This window comes from Castor canadensis, chromosome 18 (assembly GCF_047511655.1).
Source record: "Castor canadensis chromosome 18, mCasCan1.hap1v2, whole genome shotgun sequence".
NCBI classification, from domain to species: domain Eukaryota; kingdom Metazoa; phylum Chordata; class Mammalia; order Rodentia; family Castoridae; genus Castor; species Castor canadensis.
The window spans coordinates 12,513,014-12,527,160 of record NC_133403.1 but is presented as its reverse complement, the minus strand read 5'-3'; the positions used below and the strand labels follow the sequence as shown (position 1 = coordinate 12,527,160).

Genomic DNA, 14,147 nt, shown 5'->3' with positions numbered 1-14,147 from the left:
GCTGCAGCCCTCACGTGAAGTTAGTACTGGGTTGTTTGGGGGGTCTCTTTGGTGGTGCTAGGGATTGATCCCAGGGTTTTAGCACATACTAGGCCAGTACTCTACCCAGCCCACACAAGAAGTAACAAAAGCCGTGACAGGGTCTGGATAAGATGTGCAAGCAGCACCCAGAGGCAGCCTTCAGCTGAGAGGAAAGGATTGGGGTGTGGAAGGGGCATGGCATGTAGGTGGGACTAACGTTCTTGAGACCACAGGGCCACGAGAGAGCCACAGGCCCACCTCTTCATTGTCACGGGCTGTGAACCAGGGGGACAGGGCCCAGGGAAGCTGTGGGAACATGGGAGAGGTGGGAAGGGACCTCCCTAAGGGGCCAGTGCCAGCCCCCCTCCCCATGGTAGAGACTAGGGATCTGTCACAGTGTCTGGTCCTGATGCCTGTCCCCAGGGCAAGCTGGAACTCCTGACCACCCGGGTGTTAACACTGAGCTGGCTTTCCCCTTTGTGGGCTAAGCCTCATACTCATCTTCCTGAGCAAGCAGGCATGGTCAGGTCCCTCTTACCGGTGACCAACTCGCGGACCTCATTGTCACGGGCAGCCCTCAGCAGGCGCACCAGGGCAGGCACACCCCCGCAGTCCCGGATGGCAGCCTTGTTGTCTGTGTCACGGCCGTAGGACAGGTTGCGCAGTGCCCCACAGGCCCGACGCTGCACCTCGGACCGAGGGTGGTCTAACAGTGCCACGAGCAGTGGCAGCCCACGCAGCTGCCGCACACGCCGCTTGACGCCCTCATTTTCGAAGCATAGGTGCTGCAGGTAGGCGGCTGCATTGGCTTTCACTGGGTCCACTGGGTGCCGTAACATGGCCAGCACCTCAGGCAGCTCAGGGTCCCGCCAGCGAGGCTCCTTACGGGTGCTGTCTACCGAAGGAGAGCGCCGCACCACCCGGTCGAGGCTACCCAAACTGCCCCGCTCAGGCTGGGCCAATGGCGCTGTAGCTGCTGGGAATGGGGACCGCTCATCTATCAGCTCACCGGCATCATCGGCCACATCTTCATAGGCCCTACACAGGCAGGCAGGGCATGTGAGCATCTTCACAGCAGTCCCACCACCCCCTAAGCTGCCTACCATGGTTTATCCAGGGAACTATGGGCTGGCTCACCAGGTAGGGTCAGCTAAGAACACCTACCTGAGATGTACACTGAGCATAAAGTGGACACTGAGTCATGCCCTAGCCAGCCCAGCAAAGACTGACTTAGAGCTAAGGGCAGAGCCAAACCCCAGCCAGAGGCCATCAGAGCTCCCATTCCTCCCAGGACAGTGATTTTTCACTTCTATCACCAGGCAGTGGTCCCCAATACTGAGCTGAATGTGTTTCCACATAGTACCTGTTGGTGATGGGGGGTGTGAAGGGGGTGTCCCACCTCCCTTTCATAAGATCATCTGGCTGGTACCAGGATGTGGGAGAACTGGGTGACCCTCCCCACATATGGCAATTCCAGTAAGACCATCCAAGAGGCATTCAGGCCACCAGCCCCTCAGGACTGAGATGTCCTTGGTTCCCAATAGCCCTGTAGGTTGCTGCCCTTAAATCTACTTGCCAGAGGGACTGAGGCTAAGAAGGACAGATGACTTTCCCAGGGTTACATAGGCAAGATCTGGACCCAGACCGTGGTCATATTCCCACTCTGTAGATACAGACGAGGACATAAGAGATGGCATTAGGAACTGTGACAAGAAGGACCAGGGCCCCTGGGTTCTGGTTACTATCTGCATGGTGGGGATTGAAGCACAGGGAGAACTGGGGTCTCAAGTTCAGAGTTAACACCCCGAGGCTCTTGTGTTCATGTGTTCCTGGCCATCTGGCTGAAGCAAAGCTGGTGTCAGGCACTGTCATCTGCTTCTCCGTTTTCTACCATCCCAAGGCCTGCCCTTGCTGCTGTCCTTGAAAAGAACCAAGGCTAATTCAAACTAAAGAATCCATGACCAACTCAGCCACAGCAGCTTGACCACTCTATGGCTGGGCGGCTGAAGATGGAATTCCACAAGGAACAGGGTGCTCACCTGGCACGAAGGCCCCGCCCACACTCAGGTCTCCTTCGTGTGGCCGTGCCATAGTCGGACTCCAGCTCAGGGCCACCCTCGTCATCAGCAGCCAGGCTGCGTGTGTCATCCTCCAAGCCATAGGGTTCTGCCTGGAAGCGCTCAGGGAGGGAGCGGCCACTTGGTGGGCCAGGCTCAGGTCCCACTGGGAAGGCTTCCCGGCGGCCAGGCAGTGTGAAACACCCATCACCAGGTCCTGGACCAAGGGGCCCTGTACGCGGGGGCCGCGCCCCTAGCCCTCGAGACAGGCTGCCATAGCGGGGGCCATCGCGGGGCTCAGGGCCATCGGGAAAGCCACCTCCGCTGCTGAGGTAGGCTCGGGAGAGTGTGGCCACTGGGCCACCACCACGTAGCAGGAAGTGCCGATCCAGGGGGCCATCAGCAAAAGGGCCAAGCGGGGGGCCACCGTCTAGCAGGGGGAGTCCATCTGGGCCCAAAGGCACCTGGCGTACTGTCCTCGTTGTCACTGTCTTCACCGTCTTGGTAACCTGGTGGACAAGTAGACAGTGGGTGGGCAGGGCAGCACTGCCCTGGTGGAGCCATAGTGACCTCAATTTCCCACCCAAACAACGGGTGGCCCCTAGGGAACCAGTTCACATGCCCATTCTACAGAGTGACAGTAGTGGCTGCCCATCCTACTCTTCTATTGCCTAGGCCTGACCATACCTTGGTCTCAGTGCGCCGAGTTGTGCCGTCTTCAGACGTGACGATGGACACGTGGGAGGTAGGTGTTCCAGGGTCCTCCTCCACTGTCACTGTCTCCTCTAGCACCTCGGGTGCCTCTGGCATTGTGGCCAGCGATGCCTGGCTGCCCGGGCTCTGCTCCTGGGGAGAGAGCAGCAAGTGTCAGAGGGCTGCATGTCAGGGATTCCTGCCTCCCCATCCTAGCGCCTTCTCAGACTGGGGTGGCAGGTAAAATAGGGCAGCCTTCCCCCCCTCCAGCTACCCCGCTCTGAGCCTCTAAGTCCAAGGAGGGATCAGCTGGAACCTGCAGGATGGTTTCCTGATGTCACCTGCCACCCTTGGCTGAGTCCTCAAGGTGTCCTGGGGCCTCCTTCCTGCCCTACAAACCTTGGGACTGTAGTTTAAGCACAGTTCACTGACTTCTGGTTGCCATGCCCAGGTTCCTGCCACCAAGACCAGCCAGACACCCTCACAGAGCAGAAATACCCAGCTCCCAGAATGCACTGTGTACCCACAGCACCAAAATATCCTTGCTCCTTCCAGCATAGACACTCTTGGGCACAGAGTGGTATATGCCCTATCTCAGGCCAATACCCCCAGGTGATGGAGACCTTGTACATCACATTAGAAACTAGAGATGGTGGAGATGCGCCTGCAGCCACCTTGCCATCATCCTGCAGTGAGGGATGACAGTGGAATTCTAGGCAAGACAGCTTTGGAGTAAGGCCCTTCCAAGGCCCACATGCCTATTGGTTTCTGGGGGGAAACTGAGGCATGGGGCCCTGAGACACAGTCTGCCCCTGATCTTCTGCCCACAGTTCTAGGACCCTGGGGGCCTGTCACATCAACATCCTAGAATGGGCATCTGGACTGTGCCATGGTGGGGGGGGGGTGGCACATTCCTGGACAGCCAGGGCAGGGTCAGCAGGAAGACACACCGTGCTGAGCCCTGGTCCTTGCAGGATGGGTCCCTGAAGCCTAAAGACACCAAACGGAGGCCCAGGGAGGGCTGGCAGCTCACTCTGTATCTTCTCGGCTCTAGAGCCATACTGTGCCCTGCACCTGGCAGATGTGCCAGACAAGGTGCCCATGCTGCCCTCACAGCCTGCCTGTCCAGGTCTTCAGGACAGGAAGCATCCTCAGGTAGAGGCCCTGTCCTGGGAGAAGACTTGCTCTTGCATCAGTGCAGGAGTGGGGCCTGCACAACACATTAGGACAGGTTTATCTGTCAGGCTCTGATAACAAAGGAAAGCAGAGGCATAATACGCCCAGCCCCTTCCCCCAAGAGCAGGACCTCAGAAGGCAAGAGGTTACTTTACAGATGGGAAAACTGAGGTTTGCCAGAGGGGAGGGGATCTACCCAGAACCTCACAACTGCTAGCAGGATGATTTTAGGCACCTGTCTGACAAGGAAGCCTTTAAGCCTTGCCTTGTCCCTGGAGGACTGGGTCTTGACAGCTACCTTCTCAGTCTCAGGATGGAATGGAATGCCTGCTGGGACCTGGCCAGGAAGAGGAGACCCTTGTTCCCTGGGAAAGAAAAATAAACTGAGGCCCACTGTGGGGACAACTGGCTGGCTGCCAGGCAGGGTGGCCTGGGCTCTTCTCCAAGGGCACTGGGGAGTTAGAACAGCTCTGGAGCTGGGTTCTGGGCTGTCCTATCTGTGTTTGGTGACTGCATGTCAAACCCTGAGCCCTCTGCTGGGCCTTAGAGGACAAGAAGAGCTCCGGCATAGGGGGCCAGGCACCAGAGGGGGGTTTCCCGGCTGTGTGGTGGGGAGAGGCAAGACTGAGAGCCATTGGGATAGGCTCCTGGTGGATTTGCATACATTTGCATGCTTAAACACTCAGAGAGGAGTCCCCTACTCCCTAGTGAGGTGGTAGGGCAAGGGGGAGAGCAGGGGGAAGAATGTTATGACACCTCATTGCCACCCAGTGGCCCAGCTTCTTCCTCCTGTCCTGGCTGTGATGAAAGTTGGACACGGTGCAGTTGGGGTGGTCTTGGGAGAATCAGGACCCCCAGCAAGACATCCAACCCTGCAGCAATCACCCACTAACACCCAGGCCTGGTAGCCAGGCCATGGGATCCCAAGGCCCCAAGACTCCCTGCTGGCAAATGACCTCAGGGAGCTAAAAGCGGGTGATGACTTCACCCAGTCAGGCAGGAGCGTGAGTCAGCCGGTGCTCGCGGGAAAGCCTGGCCCAATACACATGCCTGGACACACACACATAGGAATAGGGATCTAGACACGCAAAATATGAGTGTACCTAATTCCTCAGACAGGAGCATGTGCATGGCCCCAAGTATACGAGCAGCCAGACTGGCAACTGGCTTGCGCACATCAACTTGTGGGGTCATCTACCAGCACCGCAAGTGCGCATGCACCATCGTGTCTGCCAGCCACTTGTCCATACCCTTATCCATGCAGGCCATGAGATGTGCTTCCAACGTGCAGAGACCAAGTCACCAAGTCCCCCAGTTACCCACCTAGGCATCCACTGTGGGGGTAGCAGAGCTGATGACAGATGGTGAAACTAAGGCCTATGGTAAGTGAGGGGCTGAAGGGCATCTGGTGACTCAGGTCTCTGTAACATCTTCACAGTGGGTCTGTGGGATGGTGGGATGGTCACCAACATACAGCTGACACTCAACAGAGAGGCCTGGTGGGGTGCTGGATCTGTCTTACCCCAGGTCTCATGTCCACCTATCCAGACTTGCTCATTCTCAGGAACCTCTGGCCCTGTAGCTCCACACTGCCTCTGCTCCACTTCTGACTCACGCCTATTCCCCTGTGCACACCAGCCCTCCTCAACACACTGGGTCCTGCCAACCATCTTCTGTCACGCCCTCATCCTTTCTCCTCTTGCAGGGACCACACCCAGCCTCCTGTCTCACCCACCTGTGGTAAGTCCATCCTGGGGCTCTCTCATCTGTGGTGGAGCAGGTCCATGGCTGCTAGGCCTCGCCCAGAGAGAGACTGCTACCCAGGCCTGAGGTTTCCCAAGAGCTTCCCTGGGCTTGTGGGATGCCCCAATGATGCAGACCCACCAGCCAACCACTGCTTTGAAGAGGTTTCCGAAGGACCCAACACTGAGCACAATACTGAGCGTCTTGAGCCCCGTCACATACTAGAGCCTCAGCCTCCTCATACAGAGAGGGAAGGAACAGGGTGCCAGACCCACCTATGTGGCCAGATGCAGGGACTGTGAGGAGTGGAAAAGTGAAACGTGAACCAACACACAAAGGCCATACACTTTATAAATAAGCACCCATGTTCTGTATCAAGAACAGACCACAGGAGTGGGCACCCCACCCTGTGCAAGGCTCCACTAGTACACAGGTTAAGGCGCAATGCATACCTGGAGCCCACAGCTCCTGGGCAGGCCCCTAGAGAACACAAGGTAGCTACCACTGGATGGATGAAGGAATGGAGATATCAGTTCTTGGAAGCCACCAACATGAACTTTTCAGGTACAGTGAAAGACAAGTTGGGCTGGCATCTACCACCAGACAGCAAGCCCCTGTCCGCCACAAAACACTACCTCCCTTGGTGCCCACAGCCTCTGCCCAGCCCCCTGGGGACCCGTAGCTGCAGAGCACTTGCCAGGGTGTGGTCCCAGGTAGAGTGACCTAAAAGGTCCAGGAGCAAGCAGGCTGGAGAGCCAGCTGGGGGGCAGGTGGCCACCTATCTCAGCTTTCCTAGACCCAGCCTCCAGGCATACGGTGACCATGATTCTCCCACTGGTCCTTCCATCTCTGGGAAGTCAGTGGCCAGACCTGGGGGGGGCGGGGGGGCCCGGCCCACACCAGAGCTGTATTACAGCAGGATCCTCAATGACCAGGTAGGCAGGTATGTGGGAGACCTCCCTTCCACCACCAGGAGTATTTTGGCAGTTATCAGTCCTCTCAATCTCAGTTCCCTGCCTGATACCGAACCCCGCCTCCTCTAAGTAGAGTACAGGCTGCCTGCTTTTTCCCCTCATCCTAGTACTGAGAGGCAGACAGCCAGGTTTTCCTCCAGACCCCTCCCGCCTCACACGTGGGCAGGGCCGGTCTCCACCCTCTCCCCTCACGTGTGCTGCAGCGGCGGAAAGAGCTTCCATTGAGCTCCAAAACCTCCTTCGCAGGTCCCTGGAGTCGGAGCCCGCGGAGGGAGTGGAGAGGGCAGAGGAAGCAAGGAAGCCCCCCAGCACCATCACCAGGGAGCAGGAGGCCTACGTGGGGTTCCATCTCCAGATTCACCAAAATCAGCCTCTGCACAGTGCCGGACCGCTCGGGAAGGCCCTGTCCTCCCATCCTGGTCCCTCACCACCTGTTCTGGGCAGGGGCTGAGGTGCACCCACACCGGTCTGGAACGTTCTGAACTCAGGATCGCCGACCCTGAGCTCGAGACCGGGGCCCCCGCGGCCCCGCCCCGCCTTGCACACCCCCCAGGGCAGCGTGCTCATTCCTGCCACCGCGCCCGGCCCGGGGTCCGGAGCAGCCCGGCCGGCAGCACAGACAATAGCTTCCTTGGGCCGGCGGCTCTGGAACAAAAGCGGGTCTTCCCGGGAAGGCCGGCGCCCCGCCCTCCGCCGCCGCCGGGGTCCCGGGACGGCGCCCCCGCCCCCCGCTAGGGGCAAGTTCCCTCCAACCTGTCTGAGTTCGGCCGGCATCGGACCGGGACTCGGGGGCTGCGGGGCCGGCGGGGGCAGCGACGCTAGACCCGGTTCGGCTCCGGCGCCTTGGCCGCTCAGGCTCGGCGGACTCGCTCCCCGCGGGGGTGGATCTGGCGGCGGTCACGGCTAGCAGCCAATCGGGCGGGGCCGCGCCCAGGCGGGGCGGGGCGGGGACCGCTGGGGCGGGGTGAGGTCCCGCCCCCCACTGACGGGGGCGGGGTTCTGCAGCCAGGCCTGGTGGGTCATGCCCCACCCCTATCTCATGTCCCGCGCAGCTAGTATGGGCTCCTCGCCGCTGCCCAGAGGGTGGCATTTTCCTATTAAGCACTTCAGTCAAGTCCTTCCCAGGCTTCACTTTGCCCCCAATAAATGTACATACACACCCCACCACCTGTACAGTTGTGGAAACTGAGCTGCCCCAGAGCGGGGGCCAGTGTCCTACACAAGACACAAGGCCACCCTCACCAGCACAAGATGCTCAAACTGTCTGCGACTCAGTTTCTCTCTGCTGTGAAATGGGAGCCAATGATAGTTATATCGTTGTTAGTCCAGCAAGGTCTCTTAGTCCCCCACTTAGCATGGGCTTCCAGGGAAGGGTCCCCATAGAACTCAATGGGGACCGGATGAGTGGCCCTGCAGGGACCCAGATTGGGGTAGAAGGGCATCAGAGAGGACCAAGCACTAGAGCAGAGGGACAATTCTTGGGTCACCCTGTGGGTGAAGCAATTTCTCTGGTGGCAGGCTCTGGCTGAAAGTCCTTGGCGCAGAGCTGGTTTCACAACCCGCCCCTCCATGCCTTTGAGTGCAGGGAAGTGGAGGCTGGGTTGGAGGGTCAGGATTACCAATCAGGGCTTCTCCTACCAAGATATGCCTCTCAACAGCTACCCCTGGGGGTATGATTCTGCGGGGGAACTTGAGGTAGAGAGGAGGGGATGTGGCCCCACAAATGCAAGCCAGTGGCTCCTCCATTACAAATGAGGAAATAGGTCCCAAAACAAGCAAAGCTGGGGCTAGCACATGGAGACTCCTTGCGTACCACAAGCAAAAGAGCACAGGCCTGGGCCTCCTGCCTCCTGCCTCCCTCCACCCTGCTTCTCCCAGTTTCTTTTCTGAAAGCTAAGCCTGCCCTGATATCATGCCCTGTATCCAGGATATGTCATGTACGGGAGCTAGAGCGTGCTCAGTCACTCTGGGTGCCCCTTGTATGTCTTGCCTAGCCTCATTTTCCTCACCTGGACTGTAAGCTCCTGCATCTTCCACTCATGGCTACCCAGCCCAGTGAGTATGACATAGTGCCTTGAGGGAATGCAGCCTAGATCTTATGTTGAAGTTGGTTCTTCCTAATGTCACCAACTCCTAGTGCCTGGGCCACATAGCTACCATGGTTGAGCCTGAGGCAAGTCCAATGGCCCAGCTGGCCAGACCCCAATGGTGCCTTCTCCACTAGGTGAGGGTCAGCACTGCTCCTGCTGGGCGTCTAGGGACACTTCCTGCTTCAGGATAAAGGCAGACAGCACCATGGAGCAGCCCAGGGGGTTCAGCAGCCATAACCCCCAACCCTGGCTCCCTAGCCTCGGCCACCAGCTACCTGCCTCACCACCACCCAAACTCTCAAATCCCAGTTCCCACCCTGTGGCTCAGAGGTAGGTCACCAAACACCTTCTGCTGAGATTACTCTGAGAAGATTTGGCATGGAGGTAGCTGGGCCTGGCCTGCCCAAGTCTCCCGTAGTGTCCCCATCAGCCTGGCCAATCCAGCTCCAGCCCTGGGAATGCATACTCTTTCCAATCCCAGCCTGAGAAAATCAAGGGTGGGGTGGGGTGGTGGGTGGAGTGGGGCCATGACCTGAGGTGTACAGCCTCAGCTCCCAGGAGGTCAGGGCAACTCCAGACTGTGGGAACATCTTCCTGCCAGGGCATCGACCCTCAGGGTGCCCTCTGTCCTCCCACACTGCTTGTCCATGGGATGAAGAACTGCATGCTCCAGCCTGGGAGGGTTGGACTGAGTGCCTGAGGGGCAGCCTCAATATCACTGGCTGCCATTGTCCCCATGTGGCCCATACTTCCCCCTGGAATTTAAGAGTGCAGGCCTCACCGTTTGGAATAGTTAGGACCAGGGAGTCACACCCAGACCTACTTCCTTCAGTCCTGGGCTCCAGTAGCTGGCTATGCCACCTGTAAAGCCCACTGAGCACCAGAGGCTTGGAAAAAGAGCTCTCCAGTGGGTCTGTGGTCTCCTGGAGACATTATCCAGGCTCTGACAGTGTAACTGTGCTCAGTGTGCATTCTATGTGAGTGGACCTCCAAAGTGGATACAGGACCCATCATCTGCCCACTGTCAAAGATAGGCTCAGGGAGCAGTCATTTGCCCCAGGTCCCCCATCCTGATACAAGCAGCTTAGTTCTGAGCCCCACACACCCTGGCTAAGCAAGGCTAGCTCACTGGATCAGCTGCAGCAGACACCAGCACCTTACTCCCTTTCTCTCCAGCCACAATGGACCAGGCTTCTCAAGCCACCAGCACATGTATGTTAGGTGTGATTCCCAGTAAGACCCGAGAAGGGTAGGGTGTGGCAGGCACTGGGAATGAACTGGAGGATGGGGAATTGGACAGCTGCCAGGTTTAGGAGTGCAGAGAGCTGAGGATCCTACTGGGTAGGCACTCCACAGTCACTCTGTGAAAAGCCCGGAGGATACCACAGGTCAAGCCTCTGTTCTGGGTTGAAGAGGGGCCCTCCTCTTTCTCTCTGGTGGCTAGGACAGCTTGGCCCTAACTCCTCTCTGCCCAAGTTTCAGTCAGTAACAGTAACCAAAATCATCAGAGATCCTCAGGCCCCCTGTATTTCCTCATTCTGCCTTCACCACCCACCTAGGAGGGGTTGTCAGGACGGATCCAGGCAGTCTGACTCCATAGTGTGTATCCCAATTTTAGAGTTCTCAGGGCCCAGCTGTAGGATAAAGTTTCACACCTGGGGTCAAGGAGGAACTGGAGTGCAGTATGAGGGTAGTGGCCAGTGAGCTGTCGTCCGACCCTGGGGCCTTGCTGGAGGCTTCCCCTGGAACTGACCCATCAATGTGTGCAAAGAAAGAAAATACTGTGGCAGGGAGATCCCAGGGTAGGCAAAACCCTCAGTGTTATCAGGCTATTCAGGAGCCACCCAGAACAGACCCTGCCTAGCTGCCTGGGCACTGAAGGCTCAATCAGTGGAGGGTGCTGACCTAAGGGTCAGACTGTGTCCTGCTCACTCTTCATTATGTGGGCTGGCAGCAAAGCTCAAATGGTAGAGCGCCCCAGTACTGCCAAAAACAAACAACAACAAAACCCCCAGTACCCCATTTTTCATTATGGTGCCCATAACATCCAAGTGGACTTGTAGCCCTCATGGGATTCCATTTTCCTTTCCTCCCAGAAGCCTCAGCAAATCTTGCAATAAGCTATTACACGCTAGCTTATAGTCCATTAGGACCCCTTACTTTCCCACTTGGTTGTTTTTACCCTCCAGGAATCAATGGACTATTACCTGCAGGACCAGCTGTTGCCAGGCCATCGGCAGGGGCTGCCCACTGCCCACCACGCCACCACTGCCCACATCAGGCTGCTGGGCACGCTCCAGCTGCAGGGCAACATGGCGCCGCTCCTGCTCCAATGCCCGTGTCAGCCGCTCGAAGCGGGCCTCCTGTTCCTTCACCGAGGCCAGGATGCTGGCGGCTGAGTGCATGTTGCAGTCCTCCATGACCAGGGTGCTGGCCAGCTGCAGGCAAAGCAGAGCAAGCTCAGGGTGAGGTGGAGCAGCCGCCTGGTGAGGCCATCACAGGCCCCACTCACAGATTATACGACTCACTCCCAGAACAGAGCATCCAGCTCTCTGGAGGAAAGCTGCATTGATTAAATTCTAAATTAAAAGCCATCAATCTGAGGCTGGCCGGAAGAAGTCAGCTCCCTCCCTGTGTGACTTGGGGCTCTGACCCAGGCTCCTCCACTTCCTGCCAAGCCCAGCAGAGACATGGACTGTGGACATCTCAGCTTGCTGGGAAGGGCAAGAAGTGCTGGTGTAAGTGCTTACTATCTTGCAGCCTTCTGCTGCCATGGCTCACGTCAGCTGATCCCAGTCTCCTAGGCCCAGCCCAGCCCCATCTCACAGGGGCAGACACTAAGACTCAAAGAGGGTGAGGGACCACCCATGGCCACACAGCTGGTGTGGCAGAGCTGGTGCAGCCAGCAGGTGAGGAGAAGCTACTTCACTGCCAGCAGATCCTAGGAACACCTAGGCATCTGTGGGATGGGGGCACTATCTCAGAGCTCCCAGCAACAGTGGCCTGTAGACCAGTGATCTAGAATCTACTCATAGTCAACCTATCCCAGAACAGGGGTAGGGTCTGCTTCACAGGGCCAAGTAAAAGCCTGGATGAGGTTATGCCAGGGGCTCCATGAAGTCTGGAGTCCCTGTACCCACAAGTGGCCTGGGTATGAGAAGCCTAATCCAGAAACGGCAAGCCCAAGCATCTGATCCCAGAGCTCAGGGAGGGTCAGGTCTGCCCAGGCCCTGGCCTAGTGTCTGACCCCAGAGTCCCAGGGGAGCAGGAGGGATGGTGGGGACTTGGCATCTGCAGTGACAAGCCAGCACTTTTCCTCACCACTCAGTGTGTTTGTTTTTCATGGGTAACAAGAAGCAGGCCAAGTATGCAGAGCTCAGACCCAGGCGTACAGCCATGGGTGGGGTGCAGCCATGCAGCCACAGTGCTCAGAGCTTGGCATGTGGCTTGATGCCTAGAGCTGCTCAGGGCCTGCTCCTGGCTGGTCCCACACCAGTCCAAGTCCAATCCTGCTGGACCCCTCACCCCTGCAGATAAGCCTGAACTTAGTGAAGGGAAGCCCCATGTAGGAATGTCACACATGGTGGATGACACCAGCTCTGCTACTCACCGGCCTGGGCAGCCAGCAGCATGGACAAAGTCCCTGGAGAAGAAGGGCAAGTGCTGGGCTTGGGCACACAAGTCCTGGCAGAACCAGGGTCATGGTGCATGTCAGAGGTGAAGGGACACCATGGTGCCCAGCCCCACTGAAACAGCTGGGAAAACTGAGGCCCAATGAGGGCAAGAGGCCACTGTAAGCCCCACGGCTGCTCTTTATTTCCCCTGCACCTGTCACACAAATAAAACTGCCAATGTGACCTTGAAGGGAAACTGGTGTGGGCAGAAGAGCTGTTAAGTCAGCCACAGCCTGAGGTTGAGCCAAACTCCTGCTGGGAGAGGTGGTGGCCTCCACTGGGGAAGAGGGGGTGGGGTTCAGACTGGGTCCTCTGGCCGCCATGGCATAGAGGGCCCAAAAGCACAACATGGTCCCAGCAGGAGCACTATACCCACTAGTGCACAGACCCAGTGTGGGTGCAGACACTGGTACTTATGCATGTATGAGCTGACCCTGGCGGTGGGTCCCAATGGGTGTGGTGGGGCCTTCCTCCCTGGGCCAAGCAGCAGGCCACTTGAGTCTTAGCTGTCTTACCTGGAGCACTGACCATCTCTATTGAGCCTTAGAACCAAGGGGTAGAGGGAATGGAAGCAGCCCCTAGGTGGTGACAATCAGGACCCATTTTGTGGCAGAAGTTGGCTTCCTTTCCTCCTTGTGCAAAGACATACATTCCTGCCTGACCCCTGGTTTTGTCCTACTACACTCCCAACCCCCATCCAGCAGGACCAGGCCTGGGCTGCAGATAAAGGGGATGGTTTCTCAGCCTTAAGCCCCCCACTTCCAAGCATGACACAGTTCTGGGGTCCAAGGAGGTCCATTCTGAAGGGGCCCCACAGGCTCCAGATGGGGGCTGACTAGGGGCCCAGAAATCTGAGGTCACAGTAAGAAGGTGGCCAAACCCCACACTGTCTTCCCATTGCCCAATTTGGCTCACTTAGAGTGAAATGGCTGTATGTTTCCCGGGCAACACCCCCAAACACTGGCCAGTTCAGGGGTAGAGTCTTGGCAATGCCCACGGGAGAGCAGATGCCTGGGCACTGGGCCCCTGCCATCCTCCCCAGGCTGTGGGTACCCTCCGTCTGTCCCTGGGTAGGGCACAGAGCCCCAAAGTCTTAGGGCATCTAGGGGGAGTAGGAGAGGCCCCCTATGTGCTGGAGCACATGTGGACACAGTTGACCCAGGCCCAGCATCCCGAAGGGCAGCTCTTTGGATGATAACTCAAAATGCTATTTTTATATTAAAACGATAAATATGCAGTGTCATGAAAAGCAAAATGCATAAATTTTTAAGATGGACCATGGAGACTTTTTTATACATTTTTCCCAGTTGGGGCTTGTGGCATGGAGCTATATATCTTGGGTGGGGTGGTCATGAGAAATGCTTCTGCTGGGCCTGGGGAATGCCTTAGGGACAGGCATGGAAGTGTAATGCTGCAGGTGCTTGGTTGACTCTGCCTTTCCTCTTGGGACAATGCTCTCATGGCCTCCACTTGCCTGGGAAGGCCCAGCACTTCCGGCTAAGCAGATCCCACAAGACCCCACCTGCCCCATCAACCAGCTTCACATTTCTCTCAGAGGAGGCTGTCTTACCAAGTGGTAGAGTGCTCACTGGGTTGATTTAGCAATGAAATAGGAATGATACTGAGTACCCCAGGAGTGACCACATGCCAGGACCATGTGACATGAATATGCATATCAGAAAACACAGGAACTTGGGGAGACGTTGGGAAGGACAGGAC

General features: G+C 57.4%; 1 protein-coding gene across 10 annotated transcripts in view; it reads right to left on the bottom strand.

The window, feature by feature from the left end:
- The window catches only part of Arvcf (ARVCF delta catenin family member), a 50,619-nt gene that overhangs the window by 10,475 nt on the left and 25,997 nt on the right, over positions 1 to 14,147 (bottom strand). For 4 of the 10 annotated variants that reach the window (XM_020160667.2, XM_020160669.2, XM_020160668.2 and 1 more), the window contains exons 3-6: positions 10,962 to 11,192; positions 2,766 to 2,924; positions 2,061 to 2,587; positions 560 to 1,059 (exon numbers count right to left, since the gene is read on the bottom strand). In XM_020160667.2, coding sequence (XP_020016256.2) covers positions 560 to 1,059; positions 2,061 to 2,587; positions 2,766 to 2,924; positions 10,962 to 11,174 — 1,399 coding nt within the window. In that variant the 5' untranslated portion in view covers positions 11,175 to 11,192. Of the gene's footprint in view, positions 1 to 559; positions 1,060 to 2,060; positions 2,588 to 2,765; positions 2,925 to 4,245; positions 4,313 to 5,682; positions 5,964 to 7,417; positions 7,547 to 10,961; positions 11,193 to 14,147 lie in introns of those variants that run through there. The other 6 variants (XM_020160674.2, XM_020160675.2, XM_074060715.1 and 3 more) reach the window with 4 other exon arrangements.